Source organism: Trachurus japonicus, chromosome 1, assembly GCF_045865225.1.
Source record: "Trachurus japonicus isolate A0001 chromosome 1, Traja_1.0".
NCBI lineage: Eukaryota > Metazoa > Chordata > Actinopteri > Carangiformes > Carangidae > Trachurus > Trachurus japonicus.
The window spans coordinates 32,420,159-32,445,101 of NC_140907.1; the positions used below are offsets into that span (position 1 = coordinate 32,420,159).

Genomic DNA, 24,943 nt, shown 5'->3' on the forward strand with positions numbered 1-24,943 from the left:
CTCACACTGTTCAATTTAAAGACTCTGTCAACCCTCTGTTTATCTTATCACTCGGCCCATTTCTTCCCTCAGCACCAGTGATTTAGGTCTGGAGCTGCTCTAAAAACTAGGGAGGACTGAGACTGCCAGAATAAAAGATGTAAATAGAATATCAATATGGATCACAGTAAACAAATGGATCTTACATTAAAGGGGTTTTTCAGCAAGCAGTCTCTGAATTTACCTCCCAAACAACGGGTACAATCTGTTATTATCTCATAGCGTGGTGAATGTTCAGGTCACAAATTGTCCACCAGAGCGTTTTGGAGTTGTTGGATTGTGTATTTGATGAGTTTGATGAGGGAAACCAAGAAATCCCATGAGCCTCCATAGCGTAGCTCTGAGCAGCTCACGGCTCTGCTCCGCCGTTCTGAAAATAGCTTGCACCGACAATTAAAGGTAACAAACCTACTGCTATGACTATAGGGATTATGGCAATAGACCAATTTGCCAAGATGTTGAACTATCCCTTTAAATTGATCAAACATGATAAATGAAATAAATACAAGCTTTGATTAAAGGGGACCTACTGTATGTTTTTGCTGTTTTCATTCACCCTGTAACATGTCATTTAACCATCACTATTACTCTGAAGCTGTTTAGTTAAGGTCAAAATTGCATGCAATTTTACCCAGCATCCCTCTTGATGGAGTGTTCAACCATTAGCAGAAAAAAAACAACACATTTTTTTCCATGTAAAATTTCCTGAGGAGTTTAGTAATGGAAGGGGAATTAAATCAGAACAGCATCTTGTTTTTTTCTTTATAAATAACAACAACAGTGACCGACTTTTCTTTTTTGAGTCGTGTCTCGGGTCTCTGTTCCCGGTGCAGCGTGTGCATGGTGAATACCATTTACTAAAGAGCATTTCAAAGGCTTCTCAGGTAGTCTGAGCTGGTCAGAGCTCCTCCATTAAAACTGGATACAGTAGTTTGGTCGCAGCAGCTTTGTGTTTGTGGAACAAGACGTCGGCCACATTTTAAAAAGGTGGACCGAGGAAAGTCTAAACTGAAAACACAGGTGACTCATGTTCTTCGCTTCCTTAACTTTGTTTCTTTGAGGTCACTAAATTTAGAAATTTCCCACAGAAGCTCTTCTTTTTGTTTTGTTTCGTTTTGTAAAGTAAGATTTTTAATGTGATTGAAAAGAAGCCACAATATATACAGTATATATATTTTTTTTATTAAAGGTCCTATCTTGTATAAAGATAGATGTGCATGGCTTCTTTGATTATAGATCAGCTCTAGGTTTTATATTAATACTGTGAAAGTATCAAAGCCTCAGTCCACAGAGAAATACACACAGCCTGTATTCAGAAACTGAGCCTCAAAACGAGCCGTCAAGACTTCCTGTGACTTTGTGATGTCACAATGAAGCCGTCACCAAGCCCCGCCCCCCTCACCTGGATCCACCACCGTCCAAGACTTTGCAGGATTTGGTTTCTCTGAGTGTTTTATTGTGAAATCCGTTGCGTTTTTCACTCCACCACTCAGAAAACAGTCAGCCACTCAGTCAAAGCCTCCTCTCGTCTGATTGGCTGACACCGAACCAAGCTGTTAAACTACACTGAGATGGCTTTTGGTCTTATCTGCTTACGAATCAACATTTGAAATAAGTGTAAAATATCAGGCCTTTAATGACTTCTGACTTGGACAAACACAAACAAGTAAAACTCACCAGGTAGCAAAAGTTCCTGGGCCAAACAGGAAGTGGCCTACAGCCAGGCTGGACTCTGAACTGATAATAGATAATGCAACATGACAGGAGGAGGTGCAGTTTGGCCCGGTTTGGGAGCTCGCAAGGGGCGACACCGGCCTCAACTGTCGGACCTATCTTCTCTCTAATAGCCCTTGACAGTGGAACATGACTCAGCCAGCAGAGCACAACCAGAGAGCACATTTGGCAAAACAAATCTGTAGTATTTAAACATAATCTCAAGGAGACGGGGTTGACCAAGCGCAAGTTGGTTCTCAGCCCAACTCAGTTTCCTCAAAACCTAATCAAATCTGGCAGCTCGGCACACACACACAGCAGAGCCAGCTCACATTCGGTTCCTCCGGTGCCACAGTTTTGCAGATTTCTCAGCCGCAAGTGACCCGTGTTTGGCTTGCTGGCTGCAGATTTGATATGACTATTTTTTTTATTTTATATTATTTACTTTTCTTGCCCACATTCCCTGTAGTTGTTTTTGTAATGGCTTTGATCAATGCACGCAGACCTTTATGTGTTTCTTTATTCCTCAACGAAATAATGAAGAGTTCAAGCCGAAAATCTAAAGCACATGGGTTAAACAGTGATGATGACATATGGATGAAGTGAAAGAAATATGGCAGGCACTATTTTGAGAGTCATTAATGTCTTTTTTTTTAGTCTGTGTGCAGCAGCAGCATGAGCTCACAAAATCCCATCTTAAACACCCGGGTTGCAAAAATAACTCTGAAGCGACATGTACAATCATTGCCATATTTTCTGCTAAGCGATATTGCAAATGGGGTTTGAATGTAATTTGAATTTGAATTTAATGTGACACACTCGCCCTGTCAGCCAAAGGACAGCTGGTAGTGTGAGAGAGGAGAGGAGAGGAGCCGGCTTTGATAATAGCGCTGGCATCGACCTGCGATAGATTTCCCATGCATCATGTTTTATCATGGTGATATTTGATCTGCTTAATGGAGGTCCCACGGCACTCCCAACAGTCCTGGAGGGGGCTTTCGTTATAGCCGGCTGCTATTAATAACAGAGCAGATGTATTATAATTTGCCATCTAGCTTGTCAAAACATGACAAAAGACCTAACGTATGGAATATGACAGGGACTCGCCGCCGCACAGATCTCACCAGCGACGTCACATGAAACATTTTCTCGTGGTGAAAGTTTTTTGTCTGTATCAGCTGTCGAAGAGATGAGGAGAAGATCGTCTGTTTCTAAACTGAGCTGTGTGAAACTCTGCAAACTGACTCTCTCCCTCTCTCTTTCTCTCTCTGCCTTTCGTCATCCTTCTCCAGCTCTCTTTGTCTTTCCCCCCTGCTTTGCCTTTTCTTTATTTCTCTTTCTCTTTTTTTTACCTTATTTCTTCGTCGTTTCGATGCCCCTGACAACTGTTGGCATGGCGGCGTCTGCTACCACGCTGCCAACGCTGCTGATTCTGCTGCCATCACTCACTTTGCGTTACTGTGGTGACAGTTACGGTGTTTGTTCAGGGGTGGAACCCGTTGTCAAGGGTTTCCAGCACATTAAAACGCTGCAGAGTTTAATACAAGTCACTTTATAGAAGGGAAGTAATGAAGCCCAGTAACAACGACTTATAAAGAAAGCACTCACTGCAGTATACAACATGTTACCTAACACCTTGTCTACATTATATGTATGAGAACACAATAGTAGGATAGAGCACGCACATCCAAAGTATTACAGGTGCAGGACTAACAAACAAACAGACTTCGACAAAAAGCTCCTAAAATGTTTATTATAGGCTATAAGATCAACATTTCAATCACATACTGTAGATAGAGGCAACCCAAAAGACATACAAATCAATAAGAATCAATATAATCTGAGTAAATACAGATAAATAGATAAACAACAAGTGTTCAACAAATGTTCCCAAGATGAGTAGTTAAAGAATATTTAGAATTTTTTGAAAAAAAGTCACAATCACAATAGATGACCAGTATGCACATTGATTAAATACATTAGATCCATCAGGTACGACATCAACTTTCAGTCTCAGGGGTGTCACCAGGGATTTTGGGGGCCCATGAAAAAAAAAAATCCTATGGGGCCCACTTACCAAAAAAAAATGTTGATGCTGTTTTACATAAAACTATGCATTTTAATGATATGTTTGACCATCATTGCCATATTTATGAAAAGAACAACATGACCGGCTCTTGGTAGAGGATGCACTGAATACAATGGGATTCACTATTTGCTGCAAGACTGATACTCTATAAAGAATATACTGTATCGTCTCCTGTGAGATCTAGATGAGCTGACAGACATACTGTATGGATTTCCCTTTGGGCGATATTAAAGTAATTCTTATTCTCACGGTTTAAATGGAATTTAACATAATGTTCCATAACTTTCCACCACTAATTCACGGATGATGAATCAATTAAAAGTAAACTCTCCTTGTTCCTTGCTCCACCTACCTTCCCGCTCCTCTCTTTCTTTCCTTTCTTTCCTTTTGTGACTTCATAATTTCTTAAACCATATTTCATTAAATCAGACCACCTGCTGCCTGCACCTCCTTATCTATGCTCCTTACTCCCTACCTGTGTCGAACAATAAATTATAGGCTACCGCTCTGCAGCTGATCCAGTAAGAGGACTTATTAGGGGGCCTCTCTGGGCCCCTGTCAGCCAGGGGGGGCCCTAAAATCCTGCTCCTTATTCTCCCCTTTTCAGCACCCCATAATTCAGTCTTGTAAAGGAATAATCCACTGAAAATATGAAATAATCACTGACTGATCCTTGGAAATTAACACTTTATAGGAGCTGTGCATTTTGCTGTCGCTACATTGCTAGCATTAGCATAGCATGAGCAGACGTTTAATCATTCATTCATCCGTTCTCCTTTATTTCAAACATGAATAATAAATAGATTTAAGAAATAAAATGAACACCAGTCATGCAAAGAGCCTTATCTATGGGGTTACACCATGTCCTCTGGGCAGCACTGTTTATCTAGGAGCAGACTGGACGCTCCTCTGACTCGGTATCGGAAAATGTATAATATATTGTGTGCGAGTGAAAAATTGGCTATTTTTTGTTGTTGTTGTTGTTGTTGCTTTTTTGTTTTATTTGTTTTCAACTGGTCTGTTATGACTTCTGTAAATCCAAGCTGACTGCTGCCACGGCCCTCAGGAGGAAAGCTGCTACATTTTTATAGAGCCACCAAATATTTGATAGATAGATTTAGAAAGACAGAATCTGAGCCACCACCCCCGAGTTTTTTTTCACATTTCTACATCTTTCTCTTTCTCTCTGGTGACACTTTCTGCAATACAAGCCAGACGAGCCTCCATTGCCGCATCCTTGCACGCTCTTTTTTTTCTTCGAACATTGACAGCCACAACGACTTGTTATTGCCATGAAAAACGCCTGGCAGGTGTCAAACGATGTCACACACACAAACATCTGCCGTGCAACCTTTTCCCCCCTTCCAAAAGTTCACCATGCAACTCGTTCTTCGTCTCCAAACTTTCTATTTTTCCACCTTTTAATTTCGGTGCACCGGTGACTGTCTATCTCTCTCTCTCTCTCTCTCTGTTCCCTGCTGGTTCGGTTCCAGTTGTTGAGTCCAGAGAAGTGGAGAAGGGTCTGATTTAAGAGGATTCGGGGCAGACTGCTGCAGTGCAGTGTCAGCAGCTCCAAACACCGTGTGGCTTCACTTAAAAAAAAATGTAAACAGTAAAGGTTCTCCTCTCAATGTTTATATCCCTAAACATTTTTCCTTCGTTATGCTGCAGCCGACAGAATTCAGTGTCAATGTAAAAGTAGTTTGACTCCACAAAGACTTTGATACTGCTCATGATTCATCGTTACTAAAACCATGAATCCTGATGTGTAATGTTGGAGATTAGCGAACAGCTTTGTCTGAGTCGTAGTAGACTTTTAATCACCTCCTCTCTTTGTTTCCTTCATCCTCCTCTCCTGGTTTCTTCCCTCCCTCTTCCTTTTGAACGTTCACTTCCTCATATTGGGATTCAGGAGCTGTGGTTTTTCTTCTTCTTCTTCCCTCCTTTCATCTCCATGGAAATGTACCACATTTCTTGGGCGGGGGTTAACACCTCTCTTCCTCATCTTCCACAGTCCTCTCCTCCTTCTCCCATGTTTTTGACTTTAATCTTTGTTTCCTCTCTTCTCCTCTCCTCTCCATTTCCCTTCCCTTCCCCTCTCTTTCCTCCTCTCATTTCCTCTCCTCCACTCCTGTCCACTCTTGTCCTTTCCTCTGCTCTCTCCTCTCCTTTCCTCCTCTCCTCTCCTCTTCCTTCCCCTTCATTTCCGCTCTCTCTCCTCTCCTCTCCTCTCCTCTCATCTTCCATTCTATTCTATTCTCCTTTCCTCTCTTCCCCTCTCTTTCCTCCTCTCCTCCACTCCTGTCCTCTCTTTTCCTTCCCTATGCTCTCTCCTATCCCCTCCTCTTCTTCCTCTCCTCTTCCTATCCCTTTCCCTTCTCTTCTCCATTCTTATTCTCCTTTCCTGTTCTCCTCTCCTTTCCACTCTCCTCTCATCTTCCCCTCTCCTCTTCCTTTCCCTTTCCCTTCCCTTCCCCTCTCCTTTCTTCTTCTCCTTTCCTGCCCTCTTCTCCTCTCCCCTCCTCCTCTCCTCTCCTCTCCTCTCCTCTCCTCTCCTCTCCTCTCCTCTCCTCTCCTCTCCTCTCCTCTCCTATCAAAGTATGTGTGTGTGTGTGTTGTATGACCAGTCCCGAGCTCAGCCCCTCTCTCTCTCCCTCCCTCCCTCCAGGTGGTGTCCATGGGTCTGTACCTGGGGGAGAAGGCCTACCTCAGGAGCAGCTGGAACATCCTCGACGGTTTCCTGGTCTTCGTCTCTCTGATTGACATTGTGGTGTCCATGGCGGGCGGGGCCAAGATCCTGGGGGTGCTGCGTGTCCTCCGGTTGCTCAGGACGCTGCGTCCCCTCAGGTGAGCAGGGGAAACGGTTCAATCCACTCCATTGTGTGTTCTGCTGTGGGCGGATAAAGCTTTTAATTGATTTTTCTATCATTTTGCATTGATATTTTTTTTTGTATACATACCTTATGACAGTATTCATAAACTGTGGTTAAAGTTGGTTTTCCCCAACCACTTAAAATACATGCATCTTTTTACAGTAAAGACACTTTATGTAAAATTTTATCTCCAGTCAGTGCATTTACCTCTCCAGTCATTTTATGAAGATAACACCATGAATTCCTCTTTGTTTTATAAAGGTTGTCATTCAAGGCTTCATTAGATATTTGCTAATCCTTATGGATCAGTGTTCCATCAGTATTTCAAGTCTATGATAGTTTCTTTCTCTGGGCATTATGGACACTTTTCCTCATGTGCAATAATATCCTCTTATTTAAATAATAAGCTGTTACTTGTACATGCATACAAGTCGTTTTTTTATATTTAGCATGTGTGTTTTTCTATAGTTGAGTGTTTTTGTTGCACTGACATGGAGAGGCACCTTATATTTTGTCCTCTTGAGGCACTGTATTATTATGATGACAATAAGCCTCTATTCTAATTTATCAGTTTGATTATTTGACCATCCATACTTATTATTTGCCGCTTTTTACTAATGGTTTCTAACTGATCTATAAGGAATAAGATATAAACCATTAAAAAAAGAACAGCAGTCACAGTTGAGAAGCCCTTTGTAAATGGCTCCCTATTAGAAAGCCGTACCTCATCATTTTGTCGCAGATATGCAATTTTCTATCTGCTCACCTGTCTCATTAATCATCCCGTGACATTTCAGATTTATCTTGTGACCCCCGTCCTCCCTCCCTTGAGGTTTCCTGCCCCCCGGAGACCCGGGGAAGCACAGCTTTAAGATAAGCTTCATTTAGAGGCGACTATTACCTGACGGAGCTCTTCAGAAAAAAAAACAGCTGTGAAGCAGAGAGCAGAGATCTGAAGCCGAGGTCATTTCAGGGTCTGAATAAATTCAGTCTGTGTTCTGTGTTATTATCTCAACTGCACTATGTGACCCTGCTCAGTCTTCACTTAAGAGATTAAGAGATCCTTAACTCTTGACCTCTTTACTACAAATGATAATCTCCTGTACAATTCTTTAAATACTGATTATAGTTGAAGTTACAGTACCAGTCGGCTGCTTCAAATTGAACAAAACAGTTTCTTTATATGATATAAAAGTATGTTTTTTAGTCTTTTCTTTAGATTCTGATAGTACTATATCTTCACCGTCCTTTTGTCTCCCTCTCTCTGTGTCTCTGTCTCCGTCCGTCCTCCAGGGTGATCAGCAGGGCTCCAGGACTGAAGCTGGTGGTTGAGACTCTCATCACGTCCCTCAAGCCCATCGGCAACATCGTCCTCATCTGCTGCGCCTTCTTCATCATCTTTGGCATCCTGGGTGTTCAGGTATAAACTCCATTGGATATGGACTCATAACAGTTATTTTTTCTGTCTTTCAAAATTTAAGATGCAAAAAACTTTTTTGTCCAGTAGTGATTGAAAACTGCCTTCAGTCAGGGCTCCCTCAGGAATACCACAAAGACATAAAAATCTAATCACATAAAAATACTAAAAGTAAAAGCATGTGCACAAGCCTGTCCTAAAAGTCCGTTTCTATTATTCTATTCTATTTTATTAATTATACATTCTCACACACCTTGACTACAAAGACTTTAATTAGACATGACCTGACATGCTCGCTGAAGGTTTTATTCACTTCATAATCAGAGTGGGTCAAAATATTCTGTCAAGGCCACAGTTATGTTTTTAACTCGTCTCCAGAGAAATTTAAGATCAGATTTGATTAAACAGGAACAGCAGAGAAGATGAAACAAGAGTGTTTTTTTTCTATAGCCATTTTCCATCATGGCCGGACTGGCACCAAAAAAAAGAGGCCTTGAGCGTGAAGTTTCTTTTTCCTCTTTTTTTTTCCTTTTCCACAAATCGTTTTCTCCTCCCTCAGTCCGTGTTGAACCCACTCTTACTACCCATCATTCAACTGACATTTGACTTATTGATCATTCAAGGATCGCAAGAAAATGCATTGATGAACAAAAACATTCTATCTTAGAGTATTATTGATTTTTTCCCCCCTTTTCCAGAGTGATCATGGCTGAGAACCAGTTGATTGATTGATTGATTGACTTCCTCAGTGGACATTTTAAGTAAAAAAAAGTTTGAGTAAAAAAAATTCAAATACAAAAACAAAAAGGTATGCAAATGTTAATAGTATCTAAATAAAAGAAATAAGTCTCCTTCCCTATATTATCAAGAGTGTCCCAGTAAACTAAGTGTGTCAGTATATCAGTATATATTGTCATATTTTATATATTTTATCCCATTTACATGCAGGTTCATGATGGGTTGTAAACATACAGCTGAGTTATATAATTAGTGCAGCACTATAGATGTTTTTGCTTCTTGCTGTCAATCCCACGCTCCTCTCCCTCACATCACTTCACATTATTATTATTCTGTTTCTCTGTTTTCAGCCGCCCTGCTCTTTTTTAAATATTTTTTTTACTCGCTCCTCTTTGATGTGGTCAATGTGATTTAGGATTAAAAACATCTCTTCACAGGAGGGAAACCAAAACTGTTGATATCAAGTGTTTATGGAGTCTTCACCCACACGTTATACGTTACAGATGCTAATTATGAAATTACTTCAAAAAGCTGCAGGAAGCGGCCACACACACACACACAAGTGCTGTTGACATGTCATCGTCAAATTTTTATCTTTGTGTGTCTCTGCCTCTCGTTTCCCTCCCGTTGTCTGTGTGTTTTCCCTCCAAGCTCTTCAAAGGCAAGTTCTACTACTGTGTGGGCTTCGACGTGAAGAACATCACCAACAAGTCCGACTGTCTGGCTGCCAACTATCGATGGATTCACCACAAATACAACTTTGACAACCTCGGACAGGTAGAAGAAAGAGAAAAAAAGACGCCTCCCTGACATCCTGTCTCGCTTGCTTTGAACGTGCTAATCCTGGATACACACAAACAATGCTGCACACATTCATTAACAGTATTGTAATCATTAGCGCACCGTAGGGGACATCATTTCTCCTGCTGCGTTGTGCAAGAGAAATAAATATACACATAATTAATGGTGGATGGGAAAGTAAACCTCAGCTGCTACAGAATATGGTTCATAGATTTGGAAGAGAAGATCTCCACTCAGACTTTTCAGGTCCATGAGTCGATCACAGGAGAGGATCTGATCCTCTCCTCTGATTGCCTGACTGTTTTCTAAATGAGAGGATAAAATAAAGCAGACTTCTGGTTAAACACAAAACTCTGCAAATCATGCATCGCAAGGTCACAGGAAGTTCTGATGACTGAGGCCTTTAAGGGATAGTTCAACATTTTGGCAAATTGGCCCATTGCCATAATCCCTATAGTCATAGCAGTAGGTTTGTTACGCTGCAAGCGGTTTTTAGAACGGCAGAGCAGAGCGGCGAGCTGCTCAGAGCTACGCTACGGAGGCTAATGGGATTTCTTGGTTTCCCTCATCAAACTCATCAAATACACAATCCAACAACACCAAAACACTCCGGTAGACAAGTTGTGACCTGCACATTCACCACGCTATGAGATAATAACAGAACGTTATGAGACAGAGTTGTTTTAGAGGCAAATTCATGCAAAACTGCTGATACACGTTCCTGTCGGGGGCAGTTTTTCGGCAAGCAGTCTCTGTATTTGCCTCAAAACAAACTCTGTCTTGTAATGTTGCGTTATTATCTCATAGCGCAAAATGTAACAAACCTACTCCTAAGACTATAGGGATTATGCCAATTTGCCAAAATGTTGAACTATCCCTTTAATACTTTCACAGTATTGATATAGAATCTAGAGCTGCTTTATCATCAAAGGAGGCATGCAAATCTGCCTTTATACAACATGGGACCTACATTATAAATTAGTACACATTATTTTATTAATATAAGAAGTTATGTCAGATGTGTTTACGGTCACCAGAAAACAGTTTATAATAATGTCTTTAGATATTAATACATTTATATTGTATAAATGATACATATTATGGCAACAGTGACACCAGTTCAACATGTTTTCTGCTGCAGTGCATCAGAAGTGCATTAACCAGCAATGAAGCTTGAACACCTTGTTTGATACCAAAATAATGAATTAACAAGCAAGAGACTGATGTTATAGATACAACAACACTAATTACCACGTGTTTAACCAGTTGAGAGCTGAATAAAGTTGTGTGCATGTCTCTCTGTGTGTGTGTCCTCCAGGCTCTGATGTCCCTGTTTGTCTTGGCCTCCAAAGATGGGTGGGTCAACATCATGTACCACGGCCTGGATGCGGTGGGAATCGACCAGCAGGTAAGAGCTACACGCACACACACACACACACACACACACACACACACACACACACACACACACACACAGGACTGGTGCAAAAAGAACAGAAGTGTTGTGTTACTCCATCAACTCCTGTCACTTCCCCTGGGTCCAGTCTACAGTGACAGGAAGACGAGCAGCTTCATCGTCCAGCTGCCTGTAGTGAATCCCACCAGTGGGCGATGAAGTCCCTCGTCCTGCTCCGTCCCCCAGTCTGTCCTCCCAGTTGAATATATCAGGGTCTCCTCCAGGGGACGGGGAGGGGTCCTGGAGGAGCCTCCTGATCACATCACCAAACCCCCAAGCTCCTGCTGCTCCTATAGAGGCGGCGATTCTCCTCCAACATCTGCATCTCTTCTTATCCGCAGAATCAATGTAAAATATATATAAAAAGAAATGTCTGTAGGTGACGGCTGAATCATGAATCATCTGACAAATTGAGAGCTGGTTCAGCACCTTTTTCACCCTGACAGCCAGAAACCCTGTTTTCATATTTTATAACTACAGTGTTCTCCTCTCTCTACAACATCGACATCACTGCAGCTCCCGCAACATGAACTCTCACTCACTCCTCTGTGGGGCAATGAACTCACTCATAGGAGAGAAAACCTGTGGACTGAGGATTTTTAGAAATAGCCTGTGATAGGCCTATAGCACAATCATTGCATAATGGCCTGATCACAATTATTTTATCTGACTGCAATTATGTTATATAATTCTTAAATTGGTTTCCATTCATCTGTATAAAAACAGCTGGATGAAAATAACAGAATTATCATATATTCCGCATCACATTGAGCCCACTTCTTCTATTTCTATGGTTTAAAGGAGACATATTATGCCCCTTTTTCCACAAATTAAAATAGTTCCCAGGTGTCTTAAAGACATGTCTGTAACATGCTTTGGTCAAAATACCCCAAGGATCAAACATCACAGCTCTTTTCATCCTCTCATAACAGCCCTGTTCAGAACGGCTGGTTTCAGTGCCTGTCCCTTTAAATGCAAATGAACCACTGCTTGCCCCGCCCCTTCTACCGGTCCCAGGTAGGGGTGGGGTTATGTAAATTTGAAACCTAGTTGCATCAACTGAGGGAACAGCTTGTAAAACCACATGGATTTCAACCTATAGAGCCTGAAAATTACAGATTTTTTTGTCAATTCTCACATTTTGGGGGCTGGAAGGCAAGACAAACACCCAAATATATGTTAAAGAGTCTTCAGAAAGTGATATTTCCCCTTTAATGACACATGAGTGGAGCAAATGCTAAACGTTTATATGAAGGTGCTTCATTTCCGATATTCAACGATCACATTTGGATGAGCATCTATTGGCATTAGCATCATGTATTTTGTAAACAAATAATGGCTCTTCTTCTTCTGATTGTGACCTATGCTATGCTGAGAGGAAACCTTGACCCAGGTGACCTGTATTAATGCATCTGATCCCAGCTCAGTCCAAACTGCTGCTGTGTGCGCTCACCAGCTGCAAGAACTCACCACACACGTTCACGGAGTCCGACGACCACGATGCAAATGAGTCGTCTCAAGTGGCTCGAAGTGAACACATTCCCTCACCGGTTGGTTTGATTTGAGAATCTATTAGAGAATCTATTAAGGAGAAGGGGCATTATTCTGGATGATTCAGTTTTTCCGCCTCAGGGACAAACCTGAATGACTAATCCTATTTGCACTCCACCCTGCGCTTCCAACACTCAACAGTCTTTCCAAATTGAAAATCTCCTTCTCATCTGCGGCTTTATTGCACCTGAACTTGATTTTTCTATTTTTTTTTTGTTTTATAATGACTTCCCTCCAATGACTTACTCCTCTCCTAATCATCCCCATCTCTTCTTCGCGTTGTCCTCGTCTCCTTCCTGTTCTGCCGTTTCCCGTCATCCCGCCCGTCACACTGGTGGCAGGTCTGGGATTTTTGGACTGAAGGTGGAGGTGGAGTGTCTTGGTTTAATTGGACGACTGTCCGTACTGAGAGGCTGAGATGCTTCTCAAAAAAGGACAAAAGTAGACGACTGGTTCTCACTTGTCACTTAATACTTTTTTTTTTTTTTACACTGACAACATCATCCAGGAGCTGATCTCCAACTCCAGCCACTGTGTCATATAAACTGTATCACACTGTAGTTTCCTTATGAATGAAGCCTCAGCTGTGATGCTCTGAACGTTCCCTCATTGTAAATCCACATCAAAAAAAATATCCACAGGATCCTTTTGGTTAAGTTGAACTGTTTAATTCAGTCAAAGTCACTAAACCAATAATTGGCACAAAACAGTTTCCAAAGAATGAGAGGGGTCAAAAAACTGTCCACACTCGTCTGACTGAATGTCTGACCAGATAACCACACTGACACAGATCCTCACGTATCAAAAGGCAATAGAAGTTGCACAGTTACTAGAAAGCCGCAACATACTCCTGAATATTACAAATGTAGTCTACTGTAGATGAAACTCTAACACATTATAAGTGCAATGAATAAACCACTGTTGAAGCGTAAACACTTCAATCTGTAAATACTGTAAATAGTCCTTTCCGAAACAATTGTATTGAGGCTCCTATATACAAATTAAATAAGATGTTTTATCCAACTATTAAATTGTATTAAAGCAGAAGTAAGCGGAATATTTGTGTTAATATAAGTCTTAAATAGTTCTATCTTCCGACAGCAATCACTTACATAGAGTGTTTGGTCTAAAACACGGGTCTGTCAGTCACTCTGCTCTGTTGTAAGCCAAGGAGAAAACTTTACTTGTATCCTACAACCTTTATCCAATGAGGAGAGAGAACGGCATAAAGGGGCGGTCCTCTCTGTGTGTGCAGCCAAGGGATGCGCGTGAATGTGGTGACGTAGGGACGAGGGCGGGGACTGCTAACTCCATCGGCTGACAGGAAGTTAGCCAAAACAACCGGATCACTTACTTCTGCTTTAAGGCTTAAAAGGATCGTTCAACATTTTGGCAAATTGGCCCATTGCCATAATCCCTATAGTCATAGAAGTAGGTTTGTTACCTTTAATTGTCGGTGAGCGCGTTCCTGGCAGTTTTTCAGCAAGCAGTCTCTGCATTTCCCTCTAAAACAACTCTGTCTGGTAACGTTCTGTTATTATCTCATAGCGTGGTGAATGTGCAGGTCACAACTTGTCCACTAGAGCGTTTTGGAGTTGTTGGATTGTGTGTTTGATGAGTTTGATGAGGGAAACCAAGAAATCCCATGAGCCTCCGTAGCGTAGCTCTGAGCAGCTCACGGCTCTGCTCCGCCGTTCTAAAAATAGCTTGCACCGACAATTAAAGGTAACGAACCTACTGCTATGGCTATAGGGATTATGGCAGTGGGCCAATGTGCCAAAAATGTTGAACTATCTCTTTAAAATCCAGCATGATTGGGGGTGTGGCCTGGAAGTTAGGGGCGGAGTCAGAGGCTGCCAAGGTGGTAACAGTGGAGCAGCTCGCTCTGAAACCTGATGTCTATTCGTTTTCTCTTTCCTTTCAGTTTTTTTTCTGTTCATTATCTTTACAGTTATTTACACATTTTTACTCTACTTTTTTTCTCCACAGTGACAATAATTCTCTGTCTCATCACTCTATCTTTACCTTTAACTCCGGCCAGTCCTTCCCCTCATCCTCCTTACTTCACCTGCTCTCTACTGCTCTTTCCCAGTCGTTCCTCACCTCAGATCTTTTTGTCTCTCCCCTCCCTTCTCTCCTCAACACTTCCCCTCTCTCCATCTTTTCTCTCCTCTCAGCCGGTGACCAACAACAACCCGTGGATGCTGCTCTACTTCATCTCCTTCCTCCTGATCGTCAGCTTCTTCGTCCTTAACATGTTCGTGGGCGTGGTGGTGGAGAACTTCCACAAGTGCCGGCAGCACCAGGAGGTGGAGGAGGCCAGGCGGCGCGAGGAGAAACGCCAGCGCCGCATGGAGAAGAAGAGAAGAAGTAAGGAAAACAGTATATACACTGCAAAAACCCAAAATCTTTCCAAGAATATTTGTCTTATTTCTTGTAAAAATGTCTAATTTCTAGTCAAAACTAAACTCTTTTGATTCATCACCTAAAAATGAACTTGTTTTTAGATAATTTTCACTTGTTTCAAACTAATTTTCACTTGAAATAAGTAGAAAAATCTGCCAATGAATGCAGGTTTTTTGTGCATGTAATAAGAAAGAAAAACTTGCTCCACTATCAGAGTTTTCTTTTCTTTTTTTTTTAAGTATATTTTTTTGGCTTTTTATGCCTTTATTTGATAGCCATAGTAGAGATAGACAGAAAAGGGTCAAGCAGAGAGAGGGGGAGGGACATGCAGGAAAGGTCTGCCCGACACGGGATTCGAACCGGGGACGCCTGCATTGAGGACTGTAGCCTCTACATGGGGCGGCCGCTTTAACCACTGCGCCACGCACCGCCCCTCACTATCAGAGTTTTCTACTTATTTCAAGTGAAAATCTGCTTGAAAGAAGTAAAAAGTGTCTAAAAACAAGCTACTTTTTAATGTGATGAGTCTTATTTTAAGTAGAATGAGATCTGTTTTGACTAGAAATAAGACAAATATTCTTGGTAAGATTTTGAGTTTTTGCAGTGTAGTAGTAGTAGTAGGGAGCGGGGTACAGAAGCATAGAAAAGAAAGAATGGAAGGTTAGGAGAGGAGGGAGGAAAGAGTTTGTTCACCTCTTCTCTTTTTGAACCCTCTCCTTCTCCAGAGGCCCAGAAGATGCCGTACTACGCCTCCTACGGCCGGACGCGCCTGGCCATCCACACCCTGTGCACCAGCCACTACCTGGACCTGGTCATCACCTTCATCATCTGCATCAACGTCATCACCATGTCTCTGGAGCACTACAGCCAGCCGCAGGTGACCTCACTTCCTGTGTGTGTGTGTGTGTGGGGATGAGGGCGAGGGTGGGCGTGGGTGTTGGAGCGACTGAGAGAAACCGACAGACAAGACACAGCAGACTTGTTGAGGAGCGTCTGAGTGGGCGGCGATGCACCATCTGGACTTTTTCTCTTTTTTTTTTTAAAGTGGGCACTCCCAGCGGCAGCCTGCCAACCTGCTGCTGTGAATCAGCAGTAAAGAAAATAGAAAAAAAAACAGCCAACAACCAAAACATTCATCCACGTGCTGGAAATACAAGCGCTCAGGCTGATCTGGGGATTAGTTATGTAAAGTGTTTTTTTTTTTCACAGGCAGCGATGCTCTTGAGGCTGAAATAAAAAATAATAATAAAAAAAAAACACTGATATAAATCTTAGATGGATGTTATCAAATAAATGAAGGGCAGTTATTTAGGCTATGAGTGAGTGAGGGTGAGTAAAATGACATTTTTCATGCCTTCCTCATGAATAATAGAATACATCACACTGATAAAGAATAATCGATAACTTATTACACACTTAATTATAATTTCTTATGCAGAAGGAGGATTAAATAATGATTGCAACCTGATTTTTTTTTTTGGATTACCATTATTATTCTTAAAGGGATAGTTCAACATTTTGGCAAATTGGCAGCATTGCCATAATCCCTATAGTCATAGCAGTGGGTTTGTTACCTTTAATGTCGGTGCAAGCTATTTTTAGAACGGCGGAGCAGAGCCGTGAGCTGCTCAGAACTACGCTACGGAGGCTAATGGTATTTCTTGGTTTCCCTCATCAAACTCATCAAATACACAATCCAACAACTCCAAAACGCTCTGGTGGACAAGTTGTGACCTGCACATTCACCACGCTATGAGATAATAACAGAACGTTACCAGACAGAGTTGTTTTAGAGGTAAATTCATGCGAAACCGCTGATGTGCGTTCCTGTCGGGGGCAGTTTTAGATTTGGATTGTGTATTTGATGAGTTTGATGAGAGAAACCAAGAAATCCCATTAGCCTCTGAGCAGCTCACGGCTCTAAAAATAGCTTGCACCGACAATTAAAGGTAACGAACCTACTGCTATGACTATAGGGATTATGGCAATGGGCCAATTTGCCAAAATGTTGAACTATCCCTTTAAGATTTCACAGTTTCCCTGTTAAATACTTTACCTGCAGCTGTGTTGTCATGTTGGTTAGATGTGACTTGTTTTGTCTGGAGGCTGCTGTATCTCAGTGTGCAATTGCACTCCACACACACACACACACACACACACACACACACACACACACATCTCATTATATACAGTTGGCTGTAGCTTCTCCGTCTGCTTACTCCGGCGTTTACCAGCACTGACGCTCCAAGTCAACAACTGTTGGAGCCGCCAGTGACGTGTGCAGCAGCTGCTCTGCCCACACAGCCGAGCCCAGTGAGAGACCTGCAGCTTTTTATTCCTACACAACGCTCGACTGAAGCGCGCTGAGAACAACAGCAAGAAAAAAACAGGCTGAAATGCAGATATGAAGGTTCCTGCTGCTGCTGCTGCTGCTGATGGCTTCTGACTTCACTCACTGAAGATTACGACAAACCAATTTTTTGTCTTTAGGGCAGCTCTGCCTAACAGGAAGTCCTTATATGTGTATCCAAATCTCCAACCCTGCAACCAAAATAAATACCACATGTGTAACGATATTTTCCCCATTACAAATCTTGACAATTCATAGTTGACCTTATTTAGATAAAGTTGAGATGGCTATTCGAAAGGAATAGTTATTTAAACATACAGTAACATACAGTGCTGTGAAAAAAGTATATATATATATAGATTTTTTTTTTATTCAACAGGTCTGGCAGTGATCAGGCCTGGGTGTGGATAGTAAATTGAGATTAGCTTTCTAAAAAATATGGTTTATCACAGTTATTTGATGATTTAATAAGGGGAGGGTTATGTTTGGATAGGCTTTTTGCCTTAATAAATGAAATCATCATTTAAAAACTGCATTCTAAATGTATTTGGGTTATCTTTGTCTAATATTAAAATTAGTTTGATGATCCTTAACATGTAAGTGTGACAAATATGCAAAAAGAAAGCAGGAAGGGAGCATATACTTTTTCATGGCAGTATGTTACTTTATAATTGTTAGACAAGATAACTGATGCTACTCTCTTGTCTATAGGCCAGCTTTGACAGTGAGCAGGAGTCCCTGACCCACATCCTAATGAAAACCAAGAGCTATTATTCATGGACATGTGCATTAATGTGCAGTTTTGGAGTTGGAAACTAATCTAAATCTAATCTATTATAGATTGAGCATGAGTCAGCAGCCTGTCATCTTAACCTAGCACAAAGATTAGAGAGTTAGGGAAGCACTCAACTAAGTATAGTAAGGCAAAATAGTTTGATCTGTATTGAAAACCAAAATGTAAAAGGCTAAATTGCTGTTGCTATGAGCTAAGCTAAGATAAAATAAGATAAGATAAGATAAACTAAACTAAGCTAAGCTAAGGAGCTTTTGCCGGTGTCGTCTTATTTACCTCAGAGAAATGAGACTGATCTCAGTTTTCACATCTAACTTTTGGCAACAAAAGTGAACAGGCAGATTTCCAAAATAACCAACATCAGTGAAGACTCCAGATGGAAACAGTGTTTTTGATTTAAAACAAGTCTGAAACATCCATCTCTCTGCAGATGGGAAGTTTTGCCAGGGATCAAATATTATAGAAGGACAAGTCCCTTTAGAAAATGTTCAATAAAGTTAACAAACTGACTTGAATTCAGATTCACAAGATACACGAGTATACTGCAGCATCACATCTTGTCCGTCTACAGTTGGACTGTGATATAATAAGGTACAATTTATGTGCATTGAACACTGCACGTTTTTGATTCATGTCATCTTTTCCTTTCTGATTCATTAATACCAGTGTAAAGAAAAAACAACGTTTCCCGTTCGTCCCCAGAGTCTGACATAATTTAGTTGTCTGTCTCAATTAAGCTCTTTTCTATTAAAAGATTCATTGGCAAGATGCGATTCTCACATTGACTAAACAGATCCACCAAACAACAACTCCCATCCTGACTTGTGAGGTTGTTTTTCAGCTGATACAAAGCTTCTTTTATTGCCTCCGTGTTGCCAAAAAGTTGAACAACAAACCCATTTACAGTATCTTACTGTGGACACAGAAGTGGTAGAACAAAGGGTGATTCATTAGTTTATTACAGCAAAGATCCGAGATAGAGAAGGAGGATATTAACTGTCTCTTCCTGCTGCAGTCTCCTCTGGTTTTTTTCTTTCCTTTTTCTCTAACCACTGTCCCTCTTTAACCCCTGTTTCCCTCTCAGTCTCTGGAGACGGCCCTGAAGTACTGCAACTACTTCTTCACCTCCACCTTCGTGATTGAGGCCTCGCTCAAACTGGTCGCCTTTGGCTTCCGACGCTTCTTCAAGGACAGGTACTAAAGAGACACTCAGGGCTGTAATGAGACGCTATGTGTTTTTGCTAATGATGCATGTGAAGTGTTAGTTTACTGCCTCTGCACCAAACCCTGCACACCCTTAGATATCTTTAAAATAGTGTATAAAGTCTCATATCCCAAATGATAGTGAGGTGTAGCCTTAAAGTTAATTTGTCTGAGATCCTGAAATGTGACATGAGTAATTTATGCACAGCACAAGTGTTTGAGTCTGACTCTCGCTCATTAGTGAGGGTAAGATGTGGACTGAAGTATTATCCTCAACACAAAGCTCTTGTTTTTGATCTCCATATATTCCATATATTACAAGTATCTTGTTATTGTTTGGTCAAAAGTTCAGAGAATTGACAGGAACAAACAACATCACAGACTCAGATGATAAAACTACAACATCCAGCTGCTGGTTGAAACAGAAAAGCTTCTCTTTAAAGTGTGCCTCCTGTCATAAGGCTGAAGATATTATTCCTCAATATTGAGATCGACAAGTTCCCTCAAGAATTATAACATTTTTTACTTTTTTTTGCAATTTTTTTTTTTTTTTTTTTTTTTTTAACCTTTATTTTACCAGGCAAATTGCTTGAGATAAAAAAATCTCTTTTACGAGCATGGCCTGGCCAAGAAAGCAGCAACAAATGTCCACAAGTGATTGAGGAACGCACAACTGGTGTGAATCTTAAGTCAACTTAACTATAGTTAATAAACAGGTCCTGTTTCCTATTCATAGTCATTGTTGACAGTCACTACAAGCATTTTTCCCCATTTTAATGTTTTTGTTAATGCTGATTTTTTGTGAATGAGTTCCATTTTAAGTCCCTTGATGGATCGATAAACAACGTAAGTCCCACATTTTATAAAGAAAGATTAACAAGTTGTTTTTGATTATAAAGCAGGTCTAGTTTCTATATTCATATTCTAAATTAAGTATCAAAGCCATCGGCATAAGGAAAAATGCACAGAAACTGGAAGTTGTGAGGACCTGTAACTTTATGATGTCACAACAGAGCAGTCACCAAGCCCCGCCCACCTGGACCCACCATACATCCCCTGCAAGATCTGCAGTTATTTTATTGGATCACTCACAAAACAGCCAACCAATCAGAAGAGACACCCAGAGCCTCCTCTCTTCTGATTGGCTGAGACCAGCATGTTGTTAATACAGCTCCAGAGAGAAGCTGAGAAGGGTTTTTTTGCTTCTTAAAACCACAAATAGATCAATATTTAAACAGATTCTCTTGGATCAACACTTGAAATAAAACATTAAAAAAACTAATATTGCCTCTTTCAATTAATTAGTTAATAGTATTACTTAATACCAGAGCTGGTTGAAGATAAAGATTGCATTACAGTACAAGATTTGCTGTGTAGGTTATAATGTCCCTCACAAAACCATGTGTTGCATTGTTTATTTTTAACAATAACTCAAATATCTGCTGCCTTTATTGTCTATTACACCAAAACAAAGTCTAACATTGAGGCTGTGCAGGTGCAGAAACTCCTCCTAGTTTTTATAGATATCAGTATATCCAGCCAAACCCCGCCCTGTGTACAGGGCTGTGGAGCAGCTGTGATGATGATGACGGTGAAAGCGATTTCATATACGCTACTATGTAGATTTTATTATTACAGCTTCCGACCCATTTTTAGAGCGGTGGGTGTGCTGGAGGAAATTGCTGCTGGTTATTTCCAACCCCCTCCTCTCCTCTCCCCTCATCTTTGCAAGAATGATTTCTTCCTCTATTTCAATGTTCTTGTTTCTGACTCGGTCTCTTCCTCTTCGTCTTGTTCTCTTCACGCAAACAGAATCATTTATACTCATATTATTCCTTCTGTCTTTTGTTTTAATTTGTCTCTATTGCTCTCATCTCTTTATCCTTTCCATCCTTTATATTGTTTTTTTTCTTCTAAGGAAAGCCCTATCTTTATAAGGCAACCCTGTCAAGTGTGTGTGTCTGTAATCCTGATGTGTGCCAGTTCTGCTGCTCTGGAACTGAGATATTATCTAGGACGAGACGCATTAACTGTGGAGGAACACACCCCAGGCAGCAATTTTGCAGCAAATTGAGTTAAAAGTGAAAGAAACTTCACTAGATTGGGGCGGAAAAAAATTGCAAGAATATGTATTTAAGAAAGTGTAAGTGCTTTTTAAACCACCACGCTTCCTCGCCGAGAGGAGACTAGACACGGCACTGTGGCTGAGACGATGAGGGTTTGACCAGAGCTGGTTTTGACAGTTGGACAGTCGGTGTCTCCAGGTGAAATCAGACTCAGTCTGCTCTAACAGGTTTCAACTGCAGACACGCTGCTCAGCTCTGAGTTTAAAGATCCTTCAGAGTACATGTGCCACTGACAGCTGATTGGTCGAGACAACGAGACAAGAGCTGATGGTCAGACCGGGGTCTTGTTAGCGCTGCCATATAAACACAGTCTATTTACAGAGAAGGAGACGAGCATGTGGACGCTGCAGCCGGCGAGTAGATGAAGGTCTCTGAGCTGGTTGAATGTGATTAGTCAGAATGTGTTTGAAAGTTTCTTATGATGGTCAGTAGCTATGTCGTGTCTATCGACTCAGCTCCTTTTTCCATTACAACTGAGTTCTTCATTGTTCCTCCTCAACGTGGGCTGAGTCGTCATAGCACGGCTACGGACGCATCGATCCTCCCGTCAGCTCCAAACACTCGTCTGCACCTCGTCGAAGGGCCACGGTGCGGTTTTCCACTCATGACTCTTCCAGTGATGACACTCTGGCCAGTCAGTGGCCAGAAGTCAGTTGACGTCACATTTTAGTATCGGCTCAGCTAACCCTCAGCTGAAGCGTTACCAAAAAAAAGGACCAGGTACAGTCCCTACTGGAAAAGAAAAAAAACTAGTTGAGTTGAGTCAAGTAGTGAAAAAGGGCCATCTGTGTGTTTTTGTATTGAAAAAATTTGCACAAAAAGTAGGAAATAAGAAAACATCCTGATAATGAAGTGTAGCTACTGGATGTTATAACAGGAGATACATTGTAGAAAGGCCTGTTGTAAAGGAATCAATAACTAAAGGGAGGAATTTGACTGGAAAGTCAGGAATTTGATACTCCTTACTTTAACATTGCTTTACTCTTTAACATTGTGTTAAAGAGCTTTTTGTGGAGTTATGTTGAATAAAGTGTGGAAAAAATAGAGGATCAGGTGCTGCCCAATAACTCTAGGCTTCTGGTATTGAAGAAAAGAAATGACAACATTTAAGAAACTGATCTCCTAGTGGACTTTATGGCTGCACTTTATGTCTTAGATCAAAGTATATGTAGCTGAACAGTGAATTGGAGAGAGACACAAAACCACTGATCACAACTCGGTGGGTACAGACACTGATGCAAGTCTGCATGATGGAGCAAATGACTGAGTCTGCTGATGAAAACGAATGCTTTCATATTAAGGTGGTTTTGTGTGACACAACCTCAGTTTTTGTGATAAAATTGTGCTGTAATAATGCATTATCACTGAAAATATCATTGTTATTTTCCCTCATTATAACTTCAGATGCTTTAATGCTTTCCTTTGAGAAATGTCTTGATTATATGTTACTTTTATTCTTATGTATCTTCAGCAATTGTTTGCTCTTTTAGGAGGAAAAAAATATGTACACAGTCTACAGTACAAATGACTCATTTTTCATCATCATATTGTATGTTGTTTACGAAGAAATATCAGAGTTTGTTTAGATGCTTAAATGTCAGATAGTATTAAACTCCACTCCTCCACCTTTCTACCACTGAAACATTTATTATTGAACACCTCACTCACAAACAGTCCTGTTTGGTGTCGGATTAAAATATTCAAATGAACTTTACTGCAGCTGCATAATTGCATAACCCTGCTGGTTTCTCTTATCGTGCTCGGGGAATCAATCTTTTGACCTCCACGAGTTGAACTCCAAATAGCAACAGCAAGAGCGGCCGTGTTCGGCATTCCTGAACGGACTCAGGGGGATCAGGTGACATCATTTGTCATCACATCGTGCACGTGCAGCATAAAGTAGCAGCAGCCCGGTTTCTAATTTAAAAAAAAAAAAACAAAAGTCAAAATTCATCTTGTTATGATGCAGCTGTGAAACGACCACAGAGAAGATGACAAATAACCAGTAATGTTTTGTGAAGCTGCAACATTTGCATAGCAGCCGATTAAATGTGTTCTTCTACTATCGACATTAATATTCATGACAGGAGCCGGGCCTGCAGGTGATGGTGGGCTGTTACCCATTCTTCTGCCAAGTCAGTTGTGGGAGAATCATGCAAATTATGCATAAAGTTGGTGTTAGAATATTAATATTCATAGGAAGAAAAAAAAATTAACATAACACTGATGCGGTACGTGTGCGGCCATGAAGTCCCGAACCACACACAGATCTCAGAGTTCATTCTGATTCGACTTTTCATCGCGTTAACTGCTTTGACTTTGGCCAAACTCTGTAGAGTGCAGTAGAGTAAAGAGTCATTTTTCATGTGTGTGTGTGTGTAGGTGGAACCAGTTGGACCTGGCCATCGTGCTGCTGTCGGTGATGGGCATCACCCTGGAGGAGATTGAGATCAACGCCTCCCTGCCTATTAACCCCACCATCATCAGGATCATGAGGGTGCTCAGGATAGCACGAGGTATTACACACACACACACACACACACTGTCAACCTAACATTATTAACCTCAATCTCATGTATGTGAAACAGTATATAATTCAGACTCACCTTGCATTATGTTATCTGTTTACAGGGTAAAAGTAAATGATAGCTACAAATCCTTAGCATTAAATTCATAGTCTTGGTCAAATTGCAAAAACGTTAAATTACATGTTTTATTTCACTTTTCAGCTCCAGACACTTCTACTTTTGCTGTTTTTTCACTCACTTTTGAACTTTCAACATTTTCTGCAGAAATATTTCACATTAAAAGCCTTGCAGCAGCTTAAGCTTTTAATGTGGAACATGAACGGGAAGTTGAGTTTCTCTAACATCTGTTCAACACTGGAAAAAAATGGCAAAGTAGAAGCAAATACAATGTACACACAGCCTTATTATCCATTCCTGTAATTAATTTAATTCCATCCCTACATGTCATTTTAAGTCCTATTGTCGTCTTAACTCTCCCTGAACAAAGGTAAAGCTGATATTTCATGTCTCTTCTTTTTAATACCCGTCTTATTTGCCCCCTCGGACCTCGGCTCTCTGGGCCTTACCCATTCCTCTTAACTTCACACTGAGGAGGATAAAGGCTAATTACATCAATCTCACTTAATCCTCACCCACGTACCGTCGCCCTTTGCCCTCCATAATGCTGCCCAGGGGCCGCTGAGTGGACCCACGGGTAATCTGCCAATTAAACAGCAGCCGCTGGTAATTAACAAGCAAGGGGGGTATTTGATGATGACTGTGGGAGCTACTGGTGACTTTTAGTCTTTCCACTCCTCTCATATTTTTTTTTGTACCACTCCTCCTGAATGTTAACTAATTCAGTGTGAGTGTAGGAAAGA

At 41.1% G+C, this 24,943-nt stretch overlaps 1 protein-coding gene across 1 annotated transcript in view; it reads left to right on the plus strand.

The window, feature by feature from the left end:
- LOC146992329 (voltage-dependent T-type calcium channel subunit alpha-1I-like) overlaps positions 1 to 24,943 on the plus strand; it is a 292,588-nt gene that overhangs the window by 225,116 nt on the left and 42,529 nt on the right. The window contains exons 22-29 of the mRNA XM_085785626.1: positions 6,510 to 6,688; positions 8,008 to 8,134; positions 9,521 to 9,646; positions 10,989 to 11,078; positions 14,855 to 15,047; positions 15,809 to 15,960; positions 19,311 to 19,420; positions 23,938 to 24,071. Coding sequence (XP_085641752.1) covers positions 6,510 to 6,688; positions 8,008 to 8,134; positions 9,521 to 9,646; positions 10,989 to 11,078; positions 14,855 to 15,047; positions 15,809 to 15,960; positions 19,311 to 19,420; positions 23,938 to 24,071 — 1,111 coding nt within the window. The remainder of the gene's footprint in view (positions 1 to 6,509; positions 6,689 to 8,007; positions 8,135 to 9,520; positions 9,647 to 10,988; positions 11,079 to 14,854; positions 15,048 to 15,808; positions 15,961 to 19,310; positions 19,421 to 23,937; positions 24,072 to 24,943) is intronic.